This window comes from Mus caroli, unplaced genomic scaffold, assembly GCF_978045245.1.
Source record: "Mus caroli unplaced genomic scaffold, Mus_caroli_1 scaffold_14, whole genome shotgun sequence".
Classification (NCBI taxonomy): Eukaryota; Metazoa; Chordata; class Mammalia; order Rodentia; family Muridae; genus Mus; species Mus caroli.
In genome coordinates this window covers 28,127,726-28,153,742 of record NW_028227269.1, presented here as the reverse complement: position 1 = coordinate 28,153,742, position 26,017 = coordinate 28,127,726, and the positions used below count along the sequence as shown (strand labels likewise).

The 26,017-nt window shown below is 44.7% G+C and overlaps 1 protein-coding gene across 2 annotated transcripts in view; it reads left to right on the top strand.

Moving 5' to 3' along the window:
* Window positions 1-25,156, top strand: part of Sntg2 (syntrophin gamma 2) — a 206,478-nt gene extending 181,322 nt beyond the window's left edge. For both annotated transcript variants that reach the window (XM_021179140.2, XM_021179141.2), the window contains 3 exons: window positions 4,784-4,876; window positions 10,530-10,640; window positions 24,786-25,156. In XM_021179140.2, coding sequence (XP_021034799.1) covers window positions 4,784-4,876; window positions 10,530-10,640; window positions 24,786-24,917 — 336 coding nt within the window. In that variant the 3' untranslated portion in view covers window positions 24,918-25,156. The remainder of the gene's footprint in view (window positions 1-4,783; window positions 4,877-10,529; window positions 10,641-24,785) is intronic.
* Window positions 25,157-26,017: the final 861 nt, after the last annotated feature.

The window sequence follows — 26,017 nt, the reverse complement described above, 5'->3', positions numbered from 1 at the left end:
GCAATTCTTTAAGGGATTTTTGTGCTTCCTCTTTATTGTCTTCTTCCTTTTTAGCAGTGTTCTCCTGCATTTCTTTAAGTGTGTTATTAACGTCCTTCTTGAAGTCCTCTATCATCATCAGGAGATATGCTTTTAAATCCGTGTCTAGCTTTTCCGGTGTGTTGGGGTGCCCTGGACTGGGTGAAGTGGGGGTGCTGGGTTCTGATGATGGTGAGTGGTCTTGGTTTCTGTTAGTAAGATTATTACGTTTACCTTTCGCCATCTGGTAATCTCTGGGGTTAGTTGTTATCGTTGTCACTATTTAAAGATTGGAGCAGAAGCTGTGTTCCACTCACCAGCAGTCTCTAAATCCTGCGGCGGGGGTCGTGGGTAGCTGATGGTACCCCGGTGCTGGTCCAGCCGGAAGAGGCCCGTGGTCCTACTCAGGCCGTTTTTCTGCTTCCCTAACTAATGCAGTCTCTGGTCCCGCGTGCAATTGGATTGGAGCAGAAGCTGTGTTCCACTCTCCAGAAGTCTTAAGATCCTGTGGTGGGTGTTGTGGGTAGCTGGTGAGTGTCAGCCGACCCTGCGCCCCAGCTGCCCCGGTGCTTTTCTGACCGGAAGAGGGTTGTGGCCCTATGTAGGCCGGATTTCTCTCTCCCCAACCAGAGCAGTCTCAGGTCCCGCGTGATTGGACTGGAGCAGAAGCTGTGTTCCACTCACCAGCAGTCCCAAAATCCTGCGGCGGGGGTCGTGGGTAGCTGGCGGGTGTCAGGCAACCCTGCGCTCCCGCTACCCTGGCGCTGATCCGGCCGGGTGAGGCCTGTGGCCCTACTCAGGCCAGTTTCTGCTTCCCTAACTAATGCAGTCTCAGGTCCCGCGCAATTGGATTGGAGCAGAAGCTGTGTTCCACTCACCAGCAGTCCCAAAATCCTGCAGCGGGGGTCGTGGGTAGCTGGCGGGTGTCAGGCAACCCTGTGCTCCCGCTACCCCGGCGCTGATCCAGCCGGATGAGGCCCGTGGTCCTACTCAGGCCGGTTTCTCATGCTAACATTTCTTAACATGGCATGAAGCAGAAAGGAAGCAAACGGGAGATAGGAACTGACAGGCAGAAACTGAAATCTTATCAATTAAATCTCATCAATTAAAAGCTGTTTACAAATAAATAACTTACACAGACAGCAAGTACCACCCAACCATAAGATGTCTAGAGAGGCTGCCTCAAATATCACCATGCATCTTAGGTCAAAGGAAAACAAGGGTCATCAAATGAAGTAGACTTCAGAGCAAAGAATGCTATGACAGGAGGAATTGTGGGAGGATGAGCAGCCAACTCCCTGACCAAGGAGACGTGGCAACGTATGTATGCTCACCAGACACGGAACTGCAACATATATGCTCAAAGTAAAAGCTGATGGAGCCGAAGGAAAGAAAGCAACAGCAAAGGGCAAGAAGCCCTCGTGGAGCATCCTGCTGCACAGTAGCTGACTGGAGGTTATTTTGAAGGGTCGTGGGACTTACACCAACATCAACCATACCCAGACTATGACGTAACCACAGAAAACAGATAAGAACTGAAGCCACTTAGGCTGTGCTCTCCAACCTAATGGGGAACAGTAATCAGTAACTGAAAGATAGCAGGAACATGCTCAAATACTTGGAAACATTGTGTCATTAACATGTCAGGGAAGTATTAAGGCCAATCACAAAACTGGCTCTCTGTAAATCTCATTAACGTTGACAAGCCTGTACAAAGGCTCATAAGAAAGAACGAGAGGAAAGAACAGAACCGGGAAAGAAAAAGACCATGGCAGACTTCTTGTAGACAGGCCCTGTGGAGCTCCGAATACATAGAGTAGGTGACAAAAATCAAGGACTCCTTCAAGGTGAAGCAGATCATCTTCCCCAAGAAAGAGAGATCTGGACCAGGTGCTTCCATTGGAGAAGTCTACCAAATATTTAGGAAAGAACTGAAAGCAGTTACTCAGAATCAAAGGAGAAGGAAGGGGAGGGGAGGGGAGGGAAGGGGAGGGGAGGGGTGAGGGGGAAGCAGAAGCATACATACATACATACATACATACATACATAAAAACAAACATATGCATTCATACAAGCATACATATACAAACACACCACACACACACACACACACACATACACACACTAGGGAAAGGCAGAAAAACAGCACCAGAAAGGACACTACACACCACATCCTCCTCAAATACAAACAAGCTTGACAAGGGATGTGATCAGACCTGCCCCTTGCTCTTCTGTGTGTGAGCCCAGGACTTTTTCCCAGTTGCTTGTGTTGATGTCTCTATCATACTCATCACTAACATCCTCGTTTTTATTGTTGTCTTAGACAGAGTCTGGCTGTATGGGCTAAGCTAGCCCAAGCTAAAAGTCTTCCTGCCTCAGCCTCCTAAAAGCCAGCATTGCAGGCAAGCCATACTAAACCCGACAGACTGTTCACTCTTCTCACATAGTCTCCTCCTTGGACACCAGCCATTGCACGGAGCTCACTCTGCACCATGACTACGCAACAAGGCTCTTTCTCCAGAACAAAGTTGAGAAGGCATTTTTGATCACTAGTTTTTTCATTTGGTTTTTGTCTTGGGGGAAAAAAAAACTCCAGGTGATTCTGTGCTTGAGGTTTTTGATGTTTTTCTTAAACACTGGTTCTTCTTTGTGCTGACTTTTCTTTTGTTCCAACGCTGACCTTCACAGCCATATACTTTGAGCTATTATTAAGGCCACTCTGACCTTTTCATATAATATGTTCTAAAATGCTCTGCAAACTTGTTCTAAAGTCTGGGCATTTGTAGTGGGCGGCACTTAGTACATCTCTCCTAAGCACAGTAATTTATTCACAGAGCTTTCTTAGGTGTCCTTTGCCACAGACAACCATGAAGCATTGTTTTGTGGGCCATTGGATGCCAGGCTGCAGCTTCCCTTGCGATAAGGCAGTTCTCTGCCCAGCCTGCCAGTGTTCTGTGTGTAACTTTTATCCATACTTTAACCAGCAGATCTAAAGCTATTCAGCAAGTCATTCTTATAGCCTATATATCTTGAACCATTCCAAACACGTGTCATAAAAATTCTCCCTATAGGTAACATTCAAATGTTTAAGCTGCTGATATATTTTTTAAATGTAAACAGTCCACAAGGGTACCTTTAACATGGTCATGTTTATGACCACTTCTCTGATACCCTACTCCCACTGGATGGACCATGAAGCCTACTCTTTTCAAAGGACTGGGAAACAGATGTCAACTTGAGATTTTTTCCAACATATTGAAGAAAAGGATTTACTATACAACACAATGGATGTACTGAGATTTAACGCACATATGCACACACACACCATGCCAGACTCTGAAGATCTGAATGAGGAGAGGCTGTGTGTCTGGCACAACCACTGGCTGGCTCTGCTGTGAGATTCCACAGGGATGAGTCTGCACAAACCTTCTATGTCTCGCCCCTGTCCTTTCTGAGACCCCGAGGGGCTGGTGAAATGTATGAGCTTGTAACATTCTACACCAGTGTTTTCCTACCCTCCAAAGGCCAGGCTGTATCCACAGGGCTTCACAGCTCTACTCTTCTCATGACATCAGAGCTTGGGATACAAGAAGGCAGTGGTCCCCTAGAAATGTTTTCTCCCAGTTTATAATCACTACATTTACATTCTAGACATCTAGTGAGTCCTAAAAACTATGAGAACATAAATTGTAATGGATTTGCAAAAGGAAGTCCAGCTCTTCTTCTGCTCTGGGTCAAGTTAGGGAAGGTGAGCTAAGAGAAGAGCTGGAGCCGTTATTAGAACTTCCATTTCCTACCAGCATCAAAATACTGATAGCCTGAAGAGGGGGCTGTGGGCAGCTGCTGTGTGCATGGTTTCAGGAAGCAGATATGAATACACGGCAGTACTGGGAAGCTGAGTGAAGCCTAAAAGGGTTGTCAAGCCATGTCGGACAGGGTCCTCTCTTTGTGGGCCTGCTCTCTGTGCCCATTGTAAGAGGTAAAGGAGAGAATGGAGCCAAGCTGTAGTGACAACCTCCCCAGGGATCCCTGGTATGGTTTAATGATATTCAAGGCATCTGTCTTGTTACTAGGATGAGAATATAACAGAGTAGATCTAAGTGGCAGAGTCAGTAACCGTGCAGAGGATGCCTAGGACACCCTAGATAGAGGGATTAGAAGCAGTGCAGACGTGAGATAGGCTCCTCCTGACTTCCCAGTGCTGAGTACATATGTCAGAGAGTCAGAAAACCAAATCCTGCCCCATCATCGCCCCTAAGCAAGACCTTCATCTCTATCCCGTGAAAAGCACCCCGATTTCTCCCACAGAAATGATGGCATCAGGTCATCTGTAGACTGGGGTAACTTTACCTACAAACTGAAGTTGACAAAAAACAACTTCCCCAGTTTTAGGACTGTTCCTTTCTACATGCCCTGTATACGCCCTAGACTACCATGAAACACTTGAAGTGCGTAGATGTCCAGTGAGTGTTTTTAAAAGAACAGCGAAGAACAAATATTTGTTGGAATGTTTCAATGATTTGGTTTTGTCTAGCTGATACCTTTAAAGACATCCTTTGTCTGTCTAAAAACCAAAGCAAGGAAGATCCCAGTGCCTACATGTGTCTCTGCAGTTCCCTGCAACCCCCAAACTATTCTACATAGTTGCTGAGTTCAGACTGAAAACAGTGTACTTTGGCTAAAAGTAGCTAATGTGCCAACTGCCTTGCTATGGCTAACCAGAACTATCACAGAGCTCTCACTCAAAATTAATACTCTTTTCTAGTCCAAAACATATCTGTGCAGCTGGCAAGGGGAGACGCTGTGCTTCACGGTGGATTTTGCTCTGGGATTCACCTGCTTTGACGGTAAGACAAAGGTAAGATGCAGGGAATGCCTGCGGCTCTGTGCCTGTTCCTTTGCAGCTACTCAGATATATGTGAGAGTAGGCAGCTCCCACCAGCTGTGCTGGAACTGAAGGTCTGCCTATATGATCTGCCTTCCTGCTTGCTAGTTTGGGGTCCCTGGGTGTTTACAAGCCCTAGAACCCACACAGCAAACTGTCCAGTGAAATGGTGCTTGGCAGCTATGATTCAAAGACAGACAGAGATGGGGAGGGAAGGAGAGAGAGGAAAACACAGGATGGGTTTTCATAATCTCCCTGAAGGGAAAAAACCCACAACACTAGAACAGAATGAAAAGAACCGTGGTTTCAAACCTGAGTGGTTTTGGGGAGAGTACGCTCCACACATTGGTAGAATGCATCCAGGAATGAAAAGCTGTCCTGGATTCCAGCTGTATTGATTATGCCGCCTGTGTGAGCAGTAGAAATCACTGGATTATTTCCATCATCATCTGAGGGCTCTCCAAATTACATAAGTGTTAGGAAATCCTTTGCCAATGTGAAGAGCCAATGCTCTTTCACATAATATTTATAAAGACCCACTTTGCTAATTACAAATGAGTGATGTTTGTGCCTGTGGGGAATGCTGCTGTGAACGCGGGACGCCAGTAGATTTAGTCTAGAGATCTCATTGGCTTTTATTAGCAAGGACAAAGCATAAAAGCCTACAGCAGACCCACAGAGCAAAAGAGTGGTCTCTGTGGGTGGCTTGAGCAGGATCAAGGGACCCTGTATTACAGAACCCCATGGCTCTCACAGGAAACAGCTTCCTGTGGTTTCTCTTGCAGAACAGAGCAGAAAGGGTGTCCCTATTGTCCATTTGGGCTAGCTTGGTTCCCTTCAGATCAGCTGCTGCCAATCAGCACTTAGGAAACCCTGACCTGTTGGAGTTTCACTTGTTGTATAAAGCTTCAGTTTGATGATGTGTCATTGGACATGAATGATGGCAATGTGGTCTGCTCTGTGGGGCCTGAGGCTTGAGCTCATTCATACACATGGATTCTACTAAATCATATCTGAATTTCTGTTACTAAGCATACGAACATTTCGAGAAACCTGCTTTCCACACACCTTGTGCCAGCTCAGCTTTGGCCTCCCTTTCGTTCCAGAGCCCACAATGAAGAAGTGAAGGCTCATCAAAGGCTTCTAAAAATGAGCAATCTTTTTCTCATAGCTGTTTCCAAACTGCCATATCTGAGCCTCTTAGGCTATGCTCTTTTGTGACCCAGTCTCTCAACCAGTTGATAAGTACTCCCAGACAGCAACTTTGTCTAGAACTCTTCCTTGTGCCCTTCCTTTTACCAGAACAAAGATTTCAGCCAGGACAAGTCTGCCCTCTAGGGGACATATGGAGATGACTGGAAACGGTTTTTCCTCTCTAGTACCTGGAAGGGTACGGGTACTCTGCCACTTCGGGATGTCCATGATGGGGGCCCAAAGTGCTGCTTAGCACCTGCCATGAACAGGATAGAGCACCATACAGAATATTCAAGCAGCCTGTGTTCAGAGGTAGAGAAATCCTGAGACAGAAAAGGTACCTGCTTTTGTCCCTGGTACCTGAAAACTCACTACAAACATTGTCCCTTCACTTCCTCAAAGTGAAATTATCATGATGTTTTCCCCATGGACTCACATGGTGATTGTAGTAATAATAAAATACAGTTGCATAAAATAATGTAATATCAAGGATGGATTTCAATTCTGTATCCAGCATCGAAGGCCATTCATGCTGTAGCACAGGGTCGGTGAGCAAATGACTTCTTGATCCTTGTCAAGAGTTCTTGCCACTGTAGCCTTCTGTGACCATGACACTCACACAGATCAATACAGAGCCCACACTTGCTACTAATTTGATCCAGACTCCAGACCTGAATGCTCTTGCCGCGTGTGTCCTTCTGGGATGCAGATGGTGTTACAGCATCTACCGTGGAGGAAGAAGTGCAGAACTTCCACGTAGTTTCTGCTTCTTCCTCTCTGACACGCAGTCTTGCACTTCAAGACACCAAATCTAAGACCTTTGGGATTCCACCTTAAGGGCAGGTTTGCATGGTCTACCTCCACACAGTCCTCAGGATTCTATGTGTGTCTTTGGTGCTGCACTTGGCAATATCCCAGAATAGATCCTGCTCAAGACCCTAACCTAGGAAGAGCAAAGCACAACACAGCAGTCCTACTGCCTGCTAGAGATTCCACTGCCGGTCTACTTGTGCTTCTGTCTCTGGCTTACTCATGGTCATCCAGTCTTCCTGTCACTCCTGGGACTAGAACAGTACACATAAGAGTCTTCGAGAGGCCATTTGGGAGAATCTTAGCATGTCTACCCACTGACTGGTGTGCAGCTGGGGGCAGCAACACTGCAAGGGAAGAGCTTGATGTGAATTCCAGTTCCTAATGACATGGAAGTGGGGTCTAGTGTTCTGGAGCTCCCTTCCTGTTTCTGTAGGATCTGGGGGAAGTTCTGAGCTGGTCTACACAGGCTACAAGCAACATGTTCGACCTCAGAGTTGCACGGCCCCTTGCTCTTGTGTGGGGGTTGAACCCACAGGACACAATATCAACTAAGTCATGCATCAGCCATCTTCCTTTGAAACCCCTTCCTGCTCCCTTTTCTTCCTTTTTACCAGGCAATGTCCTTACTTCCCATGGTGGGTCTCAAATGGAGCTCTGAGGATAGGTCTTAACATTTAATCTAGCATCTTTCCCTGAAAATTAGCCTTTCAAACATTTTAAATGGTATCATTTGTTTCATAATGTGGCACATGACTGCTATGAGCCCTTGGGGACTGGACTGCCTGGTGACAGACTATCTAATCAGTCTGAACCTTGACCATTAAACATTAGAATTCATGTCAAGCCATTAATCCTTCCTTGGGCTAGACAAAGTAGGCTGCCTCTTACTCAAAATACCATGGATAAGGATGGGGTCAGAGATGGCTCAGTCAATACAGTGCTGACCTTGCAAGCATGGGGTCCACCCCCAGAACCCACCTAAGGAATCCAGAGGAGGTAAAGACAGGTCAATTCCGGGAGCTTATTGGCAACCAGCCTTACCTATTGAGTAAGTTCCAACCTAATGACAGGCCTGTCTCAAAGAAAAAAAAAGTGGATGGTACCTGAGGAACAACTGAGGTTAACCATCCTGCTTCCACATGCATGCCTACATACAGACAGAGAGAGAGAGAGAGAGAGAGAGAGAGAGAGAGAGAGAGAGAGAGAATGTGATGAGGAGACCCTTTTAAGGCACAGTGTTGAACCAGTCCATTTGTGTATCATTGCTGAGACACAGCTAAATCTATGACTTAGCAGTAGCTCTCCATATCAAAGGCCTAAGAAAACACAATTTGAGGGTGGAATATGATTTGGTGGGAGAGTATGATAGCATACACAAGGCCTTAAGTTCTATCCTTAGTAGCACACAAACACACACACACACCATGCTAGGATTCTGATAACTGTTTGTGGTTTAGTGAATATTCATATGGACATCCCTCATACACTAATGGCTCAATTCTGTAACTCTCACTTCTGTTACCAGGGAGAGACAAGCCATTGTCTCCAGCCATCAGTCTATTCTTACCAGCTATTTCACCAGCATAAGGAGTAATTGGGAAGGGCAGGAAACATAGCCAAGCATGTGCCCTACCCGGATACTAAATGAGAAGACCATAGAACATTTGTACATTTCTAGAATGACATTTTAAAGGCATCAAAATTAGAATAAACTAGAACACCATTCTAGGTATATAGCCCTAGCCCTGGACCTAACATGTCCACAAGCTAGCTGGCATGAAAACACTGGTCAACATAACAGCTTTTGCTCTGTAGCTTGATGCTGACTGATGTTCTGGTCTTGTCATGGTACATGGAGGTAGGGGAAGAGCTAGATTTGGTTGCTAAAACCACACAAAGGACAAAGGTGCTTTCTTGCTCCAGACTGAGAGCTGAGTGTTGAGATGTCCCCAGCCTTTATTACTCCAGCAGGACTCAATGCCCTTTCAAATCCATCTCCTGATGTCTGAACTTAAATGAGCACTATTTGTGTCATGATCTCTAAGCAACCAATCTGGGCTCTGATTTCCCAGCTTGCAAACCCAGATCTGTGTACAGAGGATCAACTGCACATTTAAGAAGGGCTCAGCATTTGGAGATTAAGTAGCTTACTTAGACCGCAGGCAGAAAAAGTTTTCATGGTTTTCTGAAATAGTTTTCTTTTAAATAAAAGATAACATTTTAGGATCATGAAAGAAAGCTTGGAACTTTGAAAATTGAGACGAATGACCGTGAGTCATTAAAGACAATGAGCTAAATAAGTGTCAAACATGCCAAGGTGCTACGGCATCACCATGCTGAGAACATAAGGCTCAAGTGAAAAATTCTGGAATAAGCCTGCTAACCACCCCATTCATCATGCGGGCCTGGATATTTTGCAACACATCCCAAAACATGAGAGGCAGCACATCAGTTTTTTCTGTCACCCCAAATAAGGGCTACATGGTGAAACTGGTAGTCTTATGCTGTGACTGGGGTGAGGTTTTTCATGTTCTCTTAATTTCTGCTCTGAAAACAGCCTGGCACTCAGATCTGCCAGAGCAGGCAGAGGCTCAGCCTCAGCACGGAGGAAATGCAAAGGTGGAGTGGATGGTTCTCAAGTTACTGTGGAGTCCAGATGTCTAGACGCGTAAAAGCAGCAAGAGCTGTGAGACTTTTCTGTTGATCCACGTCCTCCATTCACTATGAAGAGTCTCACAAGGAATCGTGACGCCAGTGTGAGGCATGGCACGCGGCTTGCCGTCTAGAGGGACAGAACCGTTTTTTGAGACTTTCCATTCCTTGTCTGCCTAACACTGAAGCTACTTTGTTCGTTTAGAAAATGATGTTTGCAATAGAAACAACCTGAAGGTTGCTAAAACATTGCTAACCCCCACTGGTATTTTTCTAGGACAACAAAGATTGCGATTTCTTGTTTTGTGAGGCAGGTTCTCCCTTGGTAGCCCTTGCTGGTTTGAAGCTCACTCTGTGAACCAGATTAGCTTCAAACTTGTTGCATTCCCATCTCAGCCTCCTAAGGACTGAGATTACATCTTACCTCTGAGGCACCTCAGCAAGGGCTTCACAGGTTTGTTGTGGTGGAAGGCAGTGCTGCCTGTGTCAACTTGTTGGTTCTTGGGACCTCAAGACTGAATGATAGGATATAGCCATGATGGGGTGATCAACCAGGAGGCAAGCTTTCCATTTTAATGAGTGGGTATCCTTCATGGCGGGAGACCTCAGTTGACTTCATAGTTCTGTAAGGAAACCTGCCTTCAGTTGATGTTACAGTCTTGTACCTGCCTTCAGTTGGTGTTACAGTCTTGTAAACAAATAAGGAAGCAATGGTCTTAAGAACCTTCCAGGGTAGGTACAGAAAAGCCAGAAGGGAAAAAGCAGGGTGAGGACTATAGGCCAGTATGAGACCCTGAGCTCGCTGGGCATGGAGTCAGCCTCTACACGATGAAGGCGGACATGATGTCAGAACAAGTGGCAGTTATCCACTAGGTGCTTTACATTATTAACAGATATTAATTCAATGAATGAATGAGTTAAATATAACCCTGCTTATAAGTCACTCATTTGTTTCATCTCCCTGCAGAACGTACTCTGGAGATTCAAGTTCTCTCAGCTTAAGGGATCCTCAGATGACGGGAAGACTCGAGTAAAGCTGCTGTTTCAGACTCTGGACACCAAGCAGATTGAAACGAAGGTACTGCCTGTGCACCCTGCACTCAGACACCCAGGGAGAGGAGTCGACAGAAGAAAGACGGCATGAGAGGGACCACGTTCAGGCCAGAGTTAGAAGGCAACTTAACCTCAGGGCTGACACTTTTCCATTGAGAGTTTGTGACCTGGAATTGTGACAGATGAAACAAAGTATTTAATTCTAACAAAATCTACAATTTGCTTAGTAAATAGCAGCAGGAAGTTGGAGCTTGGAAATGCTCTAGGAATCAACATCTAATTGAGGAGTTTTGCAATCTGCATTGTTTGATAGAGTAGCCTGAGGCACTGAATGTAAGAAAAAGTCCCTTGTTCCCTTCGGAAGCACTACAGTGACGTATCGCTTTATTACCAATAGGTAGACTTTCTTCATGTTTTTACATAAATGCATCATCAACAAACTAGCTTTAATACAAACTAAAGTCAAATGAAAGTATCAATTTGGTGCATTAAAAGATTGTGTGTGTGTGTGTGTGTGTGTGTGTGTGTGTGTGTGTGTGTGTGTGTGTAATTCATACGCATTGTTTAGAGACATAATGTCACCTCTTTCCTTGGATTTTGTTTTTACGACATTACCCTGAGCAACACAACCCATCTGACATTGTTATCTGTGAAGGATTAGCTCTATTTTTATCCTGCCCTTGTCTCATTCCACGAAAGAATATTTCAGAACTGCTTTCTATGAAGAAGAGACATTATATAAAATTACTTGGCTCTTTGAGGTGGAGAATTGGCCAAAACCAGTGGTAGAGGTACATCCTGGCAGGCTGTGGACAGTACAAGGTGTGGATCCCTGAAGGGAAGTGGGAAGCTCTGGGTTCCTTAGATGGAACATTCAGGCTTTGGGTGCCTGAGGTGGAGATGGGAGGACTGTGGAGCTGTGCAGTGAGGGCAGACTATGGAGGCTTGAGGTGGTAAGCTAGGGGAAACAGGAAATCTGTAGAGCCCTGAGCTGGAGGGAGGGTGTGAAGCTGGGGGGCGGGGAGGGTAGTGGGGGGGGGACAACCTGTGAAGCCCTAAGCTGGGCTTAGCTGTGGACTCCTGTGTTTAGGCTAAAAGTGACAGACTCTTAGCTCACTGGGCTGTCGCTGTCTCAGGAAGTTGCATCCTACCCTCTACTATGAACCAAGGCCTGGTCTGAGTGGGGATTACTATAGGAAGAGTAGGCAGAGAGTGACTTGCAGCATTTTCCTGTCAGGATTTCTTCAGAGAGGGGACTGTCACCTTTCCCTGTGTCTGGCCTGTCACTCCTTCAGCCTGGGAGTCACAGGGTCCCAAGGATGTTGGTTCATGGTAGGCTTGAGGCACTGTTGTTCCCTGGAACACACACTGAAGGAACAGCACATGATAGCCTGGCATCTAAGATGTCCCTGTAGCAGGTAGTACTGTGGGATTTCAAGGTATAATTTCCTATCTTTTATTATTATTTTTATTAGGTATTTTCTTTATTTACATTTCCAATGCTATCCCCAAAAGTCCCCCATGCCCTCCCCCACACACACTCCCCTACCCACCCATTCCCACTTCTTGGCCCTGGCGTTCCTCTGTACTGAGGCATATAAAGTTTGCAAGACCAATGGGCCTCTCTTTCCACTGATGGCCGACTAGGCCATCTTCTGATACATATGCAGCTAGAGACATGAGCTCCAGGGGGTACTGGTTAGTTCATATTGTTGTTCCACCTATAGGGCTGCAGATCCCTTTAGCTCCTTGGGTACTTTCTCTAGCTCCTCCATTGGGGGCCTTGTAATCCATCCAATAGCTAACCGTGAATATCCACTTCTGTGTTTGCTAGGCCCGGCATAGTCTCACAAGAGACAGCTATATCAGGGTCCTTTCAGCAAAATCTTGCTAGTGTATGCAATGGTGTCAGCGTTTGGAGGCTGATTATGGGATGGATCCCTGGATATGGCAGTCTCTAGATGGTCCATCCTTTTGTCTCAGCTCTAAACTTTGTCTCTGTAACTCCTTCCATGGGTGTTTTGTTCCCAATTCTAAGAATGGGCAAAGTGTCCACACTTTGGTCTTTGTTCTTCTTGAGTTTCATGTGTTTTGCAAATAAATTCCTATCTTTTAACCATCAGTTAGTCAGCTGAAGGTTAGCCTTGTTGATAAAGGGGAGAATGTGTCAGCCTGTGACAAATGAGAATTATCATACAATGATCTGAAATGAATGTTAACTTCTCTGTGGCCCTTAGCTTGAATTATGTGGATTTCCATCCTGGTTGGGAGGGAGGGAGGGAGGGAGGGAGGGAGAGAGAGAGAGAGAGAGAGAGAGAGAGAGAGAGAGAGAGAGAGAGAGAGAGAGAGAGAGACCTAATATTTATAGAGATGAATAGTGGGTAAATAAAAATTTAAACTAAAAAAATTTAATTTAGTTTAAATTAGTTTAATAATAGTTAATAAAATTTAATTTAAACTAAAAAATTTAAACAACAGGTAAAGATCTTTTTAAGGAAAAAAAAGAGAAATTTTATGCACGTACATGGAAATGTCTGGGAGGTGTATGGATACATCTCAACAAATTCAGATGCACAGACTTGCAGCCCAACCCTGATCCTTCACAGATCTCAGATGACCAGAGCTTCTCTGAGAACACAAGCAAGTTCCATAGTTTAAACTGTGTACAAGATAGAAATTGAATGAATTCTTGAATCAGGAGACATGACATAAGTAGTAGTTGGTTTTTATGGGAATATTATTGATGTGGTGGAGCACGAGGTATTTAGTACTAATTGATAAATAGTCGTCTGTGGATTTTCAGGTAGAAATATGCTTTGCCATCTACCAGATCTGTGATCCTTAGGCAAGCATCTTTTGGGGGCTATTTTTTCATTTGTAAAGTGGAGTGTTAGTAGATTTCCTCCAGGCTTTAGGGTTTTGTGTTACCAAGGGAAAATAGTGTTTGCATGTCATAGAAGGTACTCAGTACAAGATAGATGTTATATGGAAAGACAAATTTTGTTTTGTTTTGTTTTGTTTTTTGAGATAGGGTTTCTCTGTGTAGCCCTGGCTGTCCTGGAACTCACTCTTTAGACCAGGCTGGCCTCGAACTCAGAAATCCGCCTGCCTCTGCCTCCCAAGTGCTGGAATTAAAGGCGTGTGCCAAAAAGGCACAAAAAGGCTGAGGTTTTAACTGAAGTAAAACAAGAACAAGGGGCACCTCCTGGCCTTGGAGGCTTTTGCAGGTTCAACCCTGAGCTCACCACGATGGGGGAAAGAAACAGGGGTGATGCCTCACCTATGTAACCCCTCTCCCCTCAGAAATAACCTTCTAGCTGCAGCTGCTATAGCTTATGAAGCACGGGGAAAATTAGGCTGCTAGGTGTTCTTGGGGTTAGCACACAGCCTCAGTCATTCAATCGATTCAATCGAACAATCAATCAGTTGATCTCTCTCTCTCTCTCTCTCTCTCTCTCTCTCTCTCTCTCTCTCTCTCTCTCTCTCTCTCTCTCTCTTTGGTATGTGTGTGTTCATGTAGGTGTGTGCACATGTACATGAGAGTACATATACATGTATGTGTACTGTGTATAGAGGCCAAAGGCTGATATTTTATGTCTTTCTCAGTTCCTCTCTGCCTTATATTTTGAGTTTGTTCTGGACTGGGGCTCACTAATTCAGCTCAGCTGGCTGTCCAGTGAGCTCCAGAAATCCACCTGTCTTTGCCTGCCCACTGCTGGGACAGAAGATGTTGTCTTTATGTGGTTACTGAGTATCTGAATTCAGATCTTCATGCTTGTGTGGCAAACACTTTGCCAACTGAGCCATCTCCCCTACTTCAAAAATCTTCATAAATGAAAGACTTACTTTCCTGGAGTTCTATTTAGCTGCCTAGTTATATGGCTTACCATGAGATTATGAGGAGGTACAATGTTGGGTAATGGTGGAATAACTGTCCCCACTCCTACAGCTAGCTCCTGTTGTGATGTGACTCTCACCCCCATCTCTCTCTCTCTCTCTCTCTCTCACACACACACACACACACAGAGAGAGAGAGAGAGAGAGAGAGAGAGAGAGAGAGAGAGAGAGAGAGAGACCTTATTTCTGGGTTCATTGGCTATATTTAAGTTTCTTATGGTTTCTTCTGTGTTTGAGAGTGAGATTTTCAGGGCAGGTTTAGATAGGTTATCTTTGCAACCTGAAGCCCACTACACATGTATTAAATAAGTCCATTTTAAATTAGTATGTTAACACTGAAAGAAACTTAGTACAGAAATACAGAACGTACTGTAAAATGCTGGGTGTAGAGGTACATGCCTGTAATCCCAGCATTTGGGAGGGTAGAGTAGCATCACAGGTTGAAAGTCATCCTTGGCTATACAGCAAGTTCAAGATCGCACTGAAATACATGACCCCCTGTCCCAAGGAAGAAAGAGAGTGGGGAGGATAAGAGAGGAGGAGGGGAAGAAGAAGGGGGTTACCAAATACATCCAGAATTTTACAAATTTCTCAGGAGAAAATCATTCTTGTTATTAAAATGAAGTACTTTCATCAGGGCAGACTAATACAGTCATCTTAATATTCCCATCTGTATCTCTGTAACAAAGCACAGTCTAATGAAGACTAATTCTGTCTTTGGGAGAAACAATAGCAGATGATTTTCAGTCTGTAAGAGTAGTCTCTATCATCAGGAAGCCAATGAAGCCTGTCCTATGCAAAGAAGAGAACTGGGTGTGAGCAGCTGTGAGCTAGGAGCAGACAGCAAACAGAGCTCTGCTCTCAAGTCTCCCCATAGACACCAATGCCAGGCATGGATTACTGATGCTGCTTCGTCAGTCACACTGAAGTCAGCAGAAGCAAAGTGGAGTGGATGACCCATTCCAGCCATCTTGCAGGTTGTTACATTGCTCATGAGGAGGAACCAGGGACAGCTGAGTGACCTCGGCTGCAGGAAGAGTAGAGACAGGGGCACAATACCCCTGAGGAGCAGTGCTTGGTTCCAATGTTCCTCAGAGTCATGTGAGTCCTCTCCCATGAAAGCTTGCTCACACAGCTTAGCCAGCACACGATAGCAGGTGGCTTTCTTTGGCTTTGTTTTGTTTTGAGTGTGTCCTATCTGTTTTGGAATTAGAATTGAGTGTCCTGGCTAACCACAGAATTAGAGCTACCCTATTGACAGAAACAGCTAGCTAAATGTAATCTCTAAGCAAGTGTGTAACTCTTCTTCCATCAAAAGACACTCTGTATCAAGTGGTAACTTGATGATACAGTTACCCATCTAGGATGTTTCTGAGGCTCTCTGGCAGCTAGCATCCTAAGCTTCCTAAACAAGCTGACCCTGAAGAGAGGCAAGCATGTGAGATGCCTGTCCTCCAAAAATGATCTCCGAAGCTTTTGCTGCTAACTGCCTTTAGGCTAGAGGAAGGAAGAAAAAGACTCCAAGGCAGGAAAAATGAGCATAATTAGACACTGGGATGTTCTTTCTAGAGTGAGACAAGTGGATACCGGTGGATGCCAGTATGTAGCTTGGGTTTGAGGACAGGTCTGTTCATAGTCCTGGGAGCTTCAAGTCCTTGGTCCAGCCAGATCTGGTTTCTGGCATCTGAGGATTCCTGGTTCAAAAATGTCACCTTCTCTGTACCCTCCCTTAGTGGGAGGGGCTTTTAAACAAGAATACAAACCCATAATATGGTCTCTACTCATGTGACCCCACCATCTCCAAAAAGTCCCTTATCACTGGGGATTAGGCTATAACATGACTTGGGGGTGAGCATGGAGTCTCAGCTGATAGCACCGTTTCTGTCATCTCAGCAGGCGTCTCCAGAAACTTCCACCTGTGGGCAGGCATGGGATGTGCTTGTAACCATCACCATTAGATAAACTCGGGACAATACACATCCAGTGAGCTTCAGAGCCAGCTCACCCCATCCTCGGGAAATGATTCTCCTTTTTTAATGAGCTATGAGATTTTTGAAGATAATAATTGTAGTGTCTGTTTAAAATTTAAGTTTTAATTGAAATTTAAAGATTTTATTAGTCACAAGTAAATGCTATCCAATTAGATGATCAGAAAGCCCCCCCCCAAGAGGTCCCTTAGTCACATCCTATGTCTTGGGTCTCTTCTACGGCACAGATACCACTTTCCAGGTGCCACTTAGATTTGGGGAAAGGCAGGGGACCCCCACCTCCTGGGACATGATCCTGGACTAAACCATCACAGAGATGAGGAAATAGAAGATATCTAGAAAGCTAATTGAGTTACTGGACCTTTGTCAAAGGATTATCTCCACGTATGAAAAGATACTGCCCCCAAAGGCAAGCACCATGAGAGTGTTGGACACCCTGAAGCATAGCTGGTCTAGCTGCCCCTTCAGACATGTGCTGTAAATTTGCTTTTTCCTCTATGCAAGGGAACTGCCTAGATTGTCTCTTCTACTCCCTGTCCATTTCATTAATCACTTTGCTTCTAATTATAGTTTATGAAATAACAGATTCTACAAGCAGAGCCAGCTGGGCCCAGTTTCCATCTATGTTTTGGAATGTGAGTGTACGCTCTCGTTATTCACTGCCCCTGGAGATGAGTGAAGGCTGAAGATTTGGGTTCAAAGACAGAAGTCATGTTAGTGATAGAATGAAAGGTGAATTCGAGCACGGTGTTTTTAAAGGGGGGAAACAGAAGCACAAGGATGGCTCCCCCTAAAAGGAGAGATGAAAGCAATCCTTCATCCTCACTGGGACAGGAAGAAAAGCCAGGAGGTTGCACTGGGTAACCCTGCAGAGGTTGATGATTCTCCAAGTGGCAAAGCGCAGAGTGGTATGAGCCAGTGCCAGCTTTGTGCATTTGTAAATTATTTGTACACCAGAATAACCTGAAGGTATCTTTCCAGGGCATCACTATCAATATTTCACCCCTCAACATTAAATTAAAAATGAGGGAAATTCTATACTGTCCTTCAAGATATTGACCTCGGTTGAATAAAATGTGTAGGGTTATTTATCTTTGTCAGAACATGGAAATTTCCAAATGAAATATTTACTAGTTCAGGAAGAAAAAAAAAAGTGAAACCACACAGACTTTCTTCATTCCCAGCTTCTTTTGCTCTCGGCATGTGTGTGAGATACCCTAGAGCCAGTGCAAATTACAAAAACTGTATTCGTTAAAACAGTGTTGCCAAAGGTTCTCGTTCGTCTTAAAATATGCAGAAACACCCAACGTGACAGAATCAAGGTGACTTGGAGAAGTCATGTTTGTCTTAAAAAAAAATCCTACCAATGTCAATAAAACGCATTAGTTTGTAATTCTGTTATTTACTGAAGGAGAAAGACTAAGAATGTGAACCAGAGGTGTTTGAGAGATGGTTTGGTGGCAAAAAAGCTCACAGAGCTCTTGTAGAAGAGCCAAGTTCAGTTTCTAGGACCCATGGCTTTCAGCTTGCAATGCCTGGAATGCAATTCTAGTTGGATCTGATGGCATGTTTTGGCTTCCACTGGCACTTGTAGTCACATGTACATACTTGGCTCAGACATACAACCATACACATAATTTTTAAAAAACTTAAAAATGAATTCTTCTTTGAAAAACATCATGTGAGTCAGAGAAAACAAACAAATTCATCACCTAACACAGACCACAGCCTACAGGCAGATTACAACGCCAATTTTGAGGGTGACATTTTAAAATATTTGCCTTCAAATCCTGCCAAATACTGTGGTGGTTTGAATAAGTATGGCACCTATGCCCATATATTTGAGTGCTTAGTCACCGGGGAGTTGAACTATTTGAAAGAATTAGAGGGATTAAGCAGTATGGCCATTTTGGAGGAAGCGTGTCCCTGGGGGTGACCTTTGAGTTTCAGAAGCCCCTGCAAAACCCAGTCACTCTCTGCCTCCCTGCAGATCAGGATGTAAAGCTCTCAGCTTGTTCTCTATCACCATGCAAGCTCCTATGCTCCCTGCCATGATGCTAATAGACTAAGCCTTTGAAACTGTAAGAAAGCCTCCAGTTAAATGCCTTCTTTTATAAGGGTTGCCTTGGTCAGGGTGTTTCTTCAAGCAACAGAACAGGGACATGCTAGAAGATATGACAGGGTTTCTATTCCCAGAAGGCATGTTCTTACACATCCCTGACCCAGTGGCTACCAGAAGTCACAGTTAATACCTGTTGGAGTTGAATCTGAGATATTCTCCTACATGTTTGAACTCTTGGTCCTCAGCTGCTATTGCTGACTCTAGACGTTGTAGAAACTTTAGTACCGGGCTCCAGCTAGCAGACATGAGCTGTCTGGGGTAGGGCTTAAAGGTTATATATCTGCTTCTGTTTCTAGCTTGAGGTCTCTGCGTCTTGATCTATTAAGATATGAGGTGCTGCCACCACATGCCCCATATACTCCCACCACTATGAGCAGCTCCTACCAGATACCTTCCATGATGAATGGCAATCTCTTGAAATCTGTAGCCAAAGTAAATTTTCCTCCCTTAAGTCCCTTTAGATCCTTTGCCACAATGATTTTAAAGTGTAATTAATTTAACGCTGAAACCTGGGCATCTATGTTTTCTCCAGTGTATGCCTTATACATATTCCTGTACAAGTTTATAATAGTCCTAACTTGTTGCTTAAGGGAAGCAGTTAATGACTTCTTACCGACAAATCTGAATTGTCCATATCATTATTCTACTTTAGGGTCATCATTAAGTCAAGTAAGGGTTGTTGTGGTACCAAGACAGTTGGTATGATAACAGATGGATCTAAGTGAATAGCAGCAGGTAGAATCTACAGTGTGCACACGCTGGGCAAAAGGATGTCTCGCATCCCCAGTAGAAAAGAGAGATAGTATATGGTTCCATCAAGCTACACAAATTAGTGGGCAACTTAAAACTTACAAATTGCTGACTTCTGGAAATTTCTTGTATTTTCATGTTTCAGTGAACCACATGTGGCTAAGACTCAGAAAGCGAAATCACAGTCAGTCTCCCTGATACAAGTAAATTCCAAATAAAATGAGAAGAGGCACCTCCTTTGAGGAGAACAATTTATTCTTACACTCTCCATCAGTCCACTCCAGCTCCAGACTCTGTCTTTCTGTCTCTGTCTCTCTCCCTCTCCCTCTCCCTCTCCCTCTCCCTCTCCCTCTCCCTCTCCCTCTCCCTCTCCCTCTCCCTCTCCCTCTCCCTCCTCTCCCTCTCCCTCTCCCTCTCCCTCTCCCTCCTCTCCCTCTCCCCCTCCCCCTCCCCCTCCCCCTCCCTCTCCCCCTCCCCCTCCCTCTCCCCCTCCCCATCCCCTCCTCCCCTCTCTCTTTCACACATACACACACACACACACACATACTCACACACACACACACACACACACACACACACACACGCACACACACACGTTACTTCACCAATCCTGGAGAGCACACCCCTCACTGGTGCAGTCCTGATGCTTTGGGGGTCTTTGGGGGATCTTTTATCCCAGTTGTGCCAAGAAGAGCAGTCCTAACCCTGCGTATATCTGCACCTCTCAGAGCTGACATTGCCTTCCCTTCTACCCTCACTCAAGCCCTCATCTTTTCTCACAGACTCTTGTTCTTTCCTGAAAGGAGTTTCTTTCCATAGGCCTTCTTTTCTCTCTCATTCTGTCTCATGTCCTTGCCCCACAGACATGTCTCTGCCTCCTACACACCCTCCATCCATAGCTCCCTGTACTTCCCGAGGGCTGTCCTTAGAGTGGTATTTGTGCTGTCTTGTGTAAGGGTCTCTCAGAACCTATTCTGCATAGCTTCTCCTTAATGATACCCATGCACAGGCCCATAGATACCATCTGCTTTTTGCTTTTGGTCCTTGGTTCCTGCCCTTTTATGGAATGTTTCCACCCCCACCCCTGCACAAATGCAAAGAATGAGTTATTCAAGGATTGATACACAAGGGAAGAAGGTGCCTTCAAAATTACCTTCTCTTCCATACACCATACTCCATCCCTTGATACCATTACTATGGGGTTAGTGGCCATGTTCTTCCAGTTTGATCGCAGCTGATTTGTCTGGCTATCCCTTCAACAGCACTACCCACCTGTCAAGGTAGGCCCAGGACAAAGACAGCTGGAGACTAGGGAAACTGAAAAAGGCTGAAGTTCTGTCCTTCAGGGAACCTCAGGAATCCTGGTGATGCAGGATTGTTTGGGGCAACTCCCACTCTCAGACAGCTTGCAACATAACATATAACACTACTGTACCAATTTCCTAAAACTCCAGCAGGAGGCACAGGGAAGCCCTATGGGGTTTCTTGGATCCCTGACATCAAGTGACATTTCTGCAACTAACTGGCCTGGTCACTTGGAAAGATTGTTTTGAGCTCCATTTCCTTATTTTAAAACTGGAATGGTGGTCTCTGACTTTTATCTTACTTTATATTGCAATTTTGAGCTGAGGCAATGTTATTGATTTGACAAAGCTACGTTGATAAAGGGATAATATCCATCTCATGGTGATGTTGCTCCAGTGTCTGTCCCCTGATTCCTGTCCTCATCCACCTTAATTAATTACACAGGGATGCTAAGGGAGCCACTGTGGGGTTACAGTTTCACAGATAGGGAAATTACACAGTCTCCTGCTTGCCCAGCTCAGCCTTTCCCTATATTTGATCAAAACTGCACCAGACTCAAGGAGTAAATTCTCAGACAATGTACTAGCCATGTGGCAAGCTATTAGTAATTTAAAGACAATCATACCGTTGACATTAGAGCGAGTAACAAATGTTAAAAGCATTGGAGGGGGTTGGCCCTGGCCACTCACTACCTGACTGCCCAGCCAGGAAATGCAGGAACCAGAGACAGAATTGCAAGGTGATATCTCTGTATCACAGACATTAACCATCAACTCCGTTCCAACCCAGTCTGGCACAGGTGAGAAGGGACCGGGTCACTGGTCAGGGCTTCTTTCCAGTTTCGCCTTCTTTATTACTCAGACACTGCACTGGGGCCCCGCTGATTAAATGTAGAAATACCTTTTATTTATCGGAAGGTTTTCATCCTAACCTGGGCTTCTCCTGGCTCCATTACACTTGTGGCCAGTGACCATCTGGAAGCCCCCATTCTCAAAATGTCAAATATGTTTAAAAAAAAAAAGGCAGCACATATGTCACTCCTAGACAAGACAGCCCAGCTGACATTCGAGAAGAGCAGCAACAGTCTATAGTTACAGACTCTATATGGCTGTCTTGGCTTTTCTCCAAACATGTTTTAAAAAGAATCATCTTTATTAAATATACCTCAGGCCTGTCAGACAAATTTGGAGGCGGCTGTTGTATCCCTGCGGTATGACTTCCTACTCTATTGAACAGATTATCTTCCTCGGCAGGTGGGAGTTGGCAGCCTACCACCACCTGTGACACAAGCTAAAGGGGCCAGCAGGTAGTGGCGGGCACAGAGACAACACTGGAATCACTGTGAATGTCCTGTCCCAACAGGCCAAACATGGCTTTGGCTAACAACTCTTGCAAAGGGGGTAGTTCAGGATGCCTCTGCTGGCAGCATCTGCTTAGGATATAAGCGGAGCAGCAGGTTCCATGACTTCCCCCACCCCACCCTCCACCCTGGAACCAAGGATGTTCTATGCAATGTTCAGTTTTTGTATCTGGATCAAGCCTGCCTCCTGCTTCAGAAGCTCACACTCCATTCCTGCATAGGAACACTCTTGGCTGAGATTTTGCATGGAGTGACTTCTCTTGTGATAGATAGTCTTTTCAAAAACTGTTTTGATGTGGCTTCAAATTACCACGCCAGGAAATACCAAGGCTGCTTTGAGATGTGTGTCTCAATGCCAGTGGCCATCTGGCTGCTTCTTCTAGTTTGCCATGCTGTTATTGAGCAAACCGTAGGAATTTGTAAAGCAATTTTCAGCTTTTGTACAGAAAGCACAGCTGCAGGAGCATCCAGGATGTGGGGCTTTGTGACTTTGTCCCTCCACTTACACCCCTGAGAAGATGATTATGATCAGGAACATATACAGTATATGTATTGAAGTAGAGTTTTGGTAAGCTTGCAAGAACATTGTTTGTTCAAGAGTGTTCCATGGTCTTCCTCTCTTATGGAGAAAAAAATCATAAGTAATAAAACATCCTGAGTATCATCTCATGGTGTGCAGAAAACAGATGGGTGGGTTGACATCCAGAAAAGCAGCTAGGTAACTCAACTCAAGGATCCAACAAACAACCAGGATAGGGTACCTATGTAGCAAGTATAGAGTTCCACTACGAAGTCCCTTTAGCAGTAGGAGGAGAACCCTAAGTGTCTGCAATGTCTTCTTCTTTATTCAAGAAAAAGAGAGAGAGAGAGAGAGAGAGAGAGAGAGAGAGAGAGAGAGAAATCAAAGCAATTCCTTCACACAGGCAAAAATCAATGCCAAGCTTCACCTGCATGCAAAAGGAGGATCGTACATTGGCAAGAAGAAAAGAGAATCTTTGGGTCACAGGTATAAGGAGGTGGAGGACAGCCGTTAAGTGCAAGGGACCCCATACCTGTGTCTTTTCTCTCTCTGGCTAGGTATGACTTCGTGGGATTCTATTGTCCAGCTGGCTCTCCCTTTCCATGTACCAGCATCTCAGCTTCTTTGTCATTTCAAAGTGAATTCCCCTGTCCCCTTTCCTGGGTCACCCTCCCTGGGCACTCTGGTTGGTTCTGGATCCTGAGCACCAGTACGGGAGCAGTTTCTGAAAGGAATGGACCAGAGACCAAGAGAGGAATGTGGTGGGGCCTTCTGTAAAGGAAGGTAGAAGCTAGGCTTGCAGTATGAGATCCTTCTCTTAGGAAGAGAAGCACCTTAGTTAAAACATCAGGGGTCCAAGAGAGCTTCGGCACCTGTGATGAGCTGCCATCTCTCCTGTAGGCAGGTGTGCTGACTTCCCATCCCAAGGAGTACAACTGGGGGATGGACAAGCCTGAGCAGGCAGGCTGTCCTCCTGAAAAGGATGAAGTTTTCTCTGTGGTCTTGTCTCAGCAGTTTAGAATGTGATAGAATTTGGCTCAGATTTAATAAATAGGATGTCAATGACTGAACAGTCGCCTTAAAAGGAATTATACCACTCTTTGCCGTATTGGAACTTCACCGTATTGAAACAGCATCGAGTAGAAAGGGATCATCAGTGATGTACTGAAATCACCCTTTCTGCCTGTTGAGTGGGCTGTGGATTGGGCTGCATTTATATCCCAAGACACTGAGATTGCTTTGCTCTACAACAGCATGACATTTGAAGACTTCACCTTGTATATAGCCTTGTAGGCTCATTGCCAATTTTGTTGGTTGGGGCTGGGAACTTTGTATGGGGAATTATGAAGGGGAGAGAGTAATATCAGAGACCAGTGTGATCGCCCAGAGGCTGGAGACCTGAATAGAATCTCATAACCCATGGTAGAAGAAGAGAATTGACTCCATGAAGTTGTCCTCTGATCTCCACATGTGCAGCACTCACAAAATCATTAATAATAATAATTATTATTATTACTTTTAAAATAATTGTAACAGCTTATATAGATTTTATTCTTCAATATTCGTCTCTGAGAGCTTTAAGGTGGAAAAGTAAGAACCTAGGAATTTAAGGTATTTTTTACCTTAAATTTAAGGAGCCCACCATCTTCAAAAGAACCTTGTTATTGAGCATCATTTCTTCCTTTTGTTGACATGACAACTGGATGTGGAAGAGCCAAGGTCTCTCCCTCAATGTGTTGCTCACACAGCAGGACTCTGCCCTTCTGAAAATGCCCATTATAAGTCACACATGGAGGAATGCACACATGCAACCAGGGTCAGCAAACAGTCAGTCCCACCCCCATGAGACTCTGACTGCACTGTCATTGTTAGCCCTGGTACTGTTGCCTGTGGTAAAGACATAAACCATAACGCTGATCTTCAGGACTGATGAAGACCTAGCGCAAACTAAGGAGGGATGCTGACTTAAAGGGCATGCATCCCACCCTGTATGGAGATTAAGGCGACACAGCCTAGGCTGTCTGAGTACCAATGTGAACAACAGTATATCCATCCTTATAAATATGTGTTGATTGTGCTGCGCTGCCTTTATTTTGACATTACCTGTTTCAGCAACTATTTGTACTTACTTAGAGAACAAGTCTTGGAGTTCACAAAGAACCGAATTTGCTAAACATTGCCGTAGAGCACCTTCCCAGTGACCACAGTCCTGTTTCGTTTCCCCTCAGGAGCTGGAGTTCCAGGATTTGACGGCAGTCCTCCACTGCATTCACTCCTTCATTGCTGCCAAGGTGGCCTCCCTGGACCCCGTGTTCATGGACAGCCAGAATATGGCAAGAAGATACCTGTGCAGCAGCTAAAACAAGTCTGAAGAGTGCTGCAAGCAATTAAATTATTTTCTTAAGAAACTAATCTTTCCTGCACAATGTTGCACCTTTGTGTGGTTTTATAATGAGCCTATAGTTGTGATACCAATAAAGACATCACTAGTTTCACAGATGGGTCAGACTGTTGAATGTGACAATAGGGTATCAATCTGACCAGGCACAGTGATGGTAGGAACTCAGGGTCCTCTGAAACTATCCCATCCCAGCCTGTCTCAAACAGCCGGTGATGTAACACCGCAGTCTACTGCTTGCATCAATGAAACCCAAATTTTATTTTTGCAAAGTGCCAGGTAGGAGAGTGAGAAGTCACCATTTACCCTTTCTTAAGAGAAATGGGCTTCCCACAGGCAAGCTGGTAACTCTCCCTTTGCCATGGGTGGGACCAGCATTTGGGCTATAAAGTGAACAGGGTGATAAATGAAGAGAGTGAAGAGGGAATTTGAATTATTTAGTTTTATATTAAATGCTTACATGTTTATTATATATCATTTAAATGTGAATTCTATTTTTTCCTAATTAATCAAATACAGTACATGCTTTGGTTTCCTTGTCTTTCATATTGTTTATAACTTCTAATCTGGGACTTTTCTATTTTTCTTATTAAAAGCAATTTATTGGAATTCTTGAGTTTCCTTTCAGAAGTTCAGGCTGTGGTTAGAAAAAGGTGTGATCACATTCTCATTGGTCAAGGCTTCTAGAACAGGGTGAACATAAACCATCTAACTGCAGAGCATAGCAGCCTAAGGAAACACAGGGGTCCTGTGGGAAGCAGAGAGAAACACCACTGAGGGCTAGCTATCCTTCAGATCTTGAAGCAATGAAGGATTTTGGCAATCAGCCATAGTTCCTTGACTGTCATCTGCCCATATTTATCTGATATCTGGGGGAAGGATATAGTTTTAACCTATCAAACATAGTTTGTGCTTCTGTTGTTGAAGTTGTAACCTCCTCCTTACACAATGTTTCTCCATCATGTATGTAGAATGTGTTATACATGACGCCCCTTTGAGCACTTAAGGATCCTCTCAGACTCTAGAGGGGAATAGAGTGGTCCTCCTTGTCTACCCTAGAGC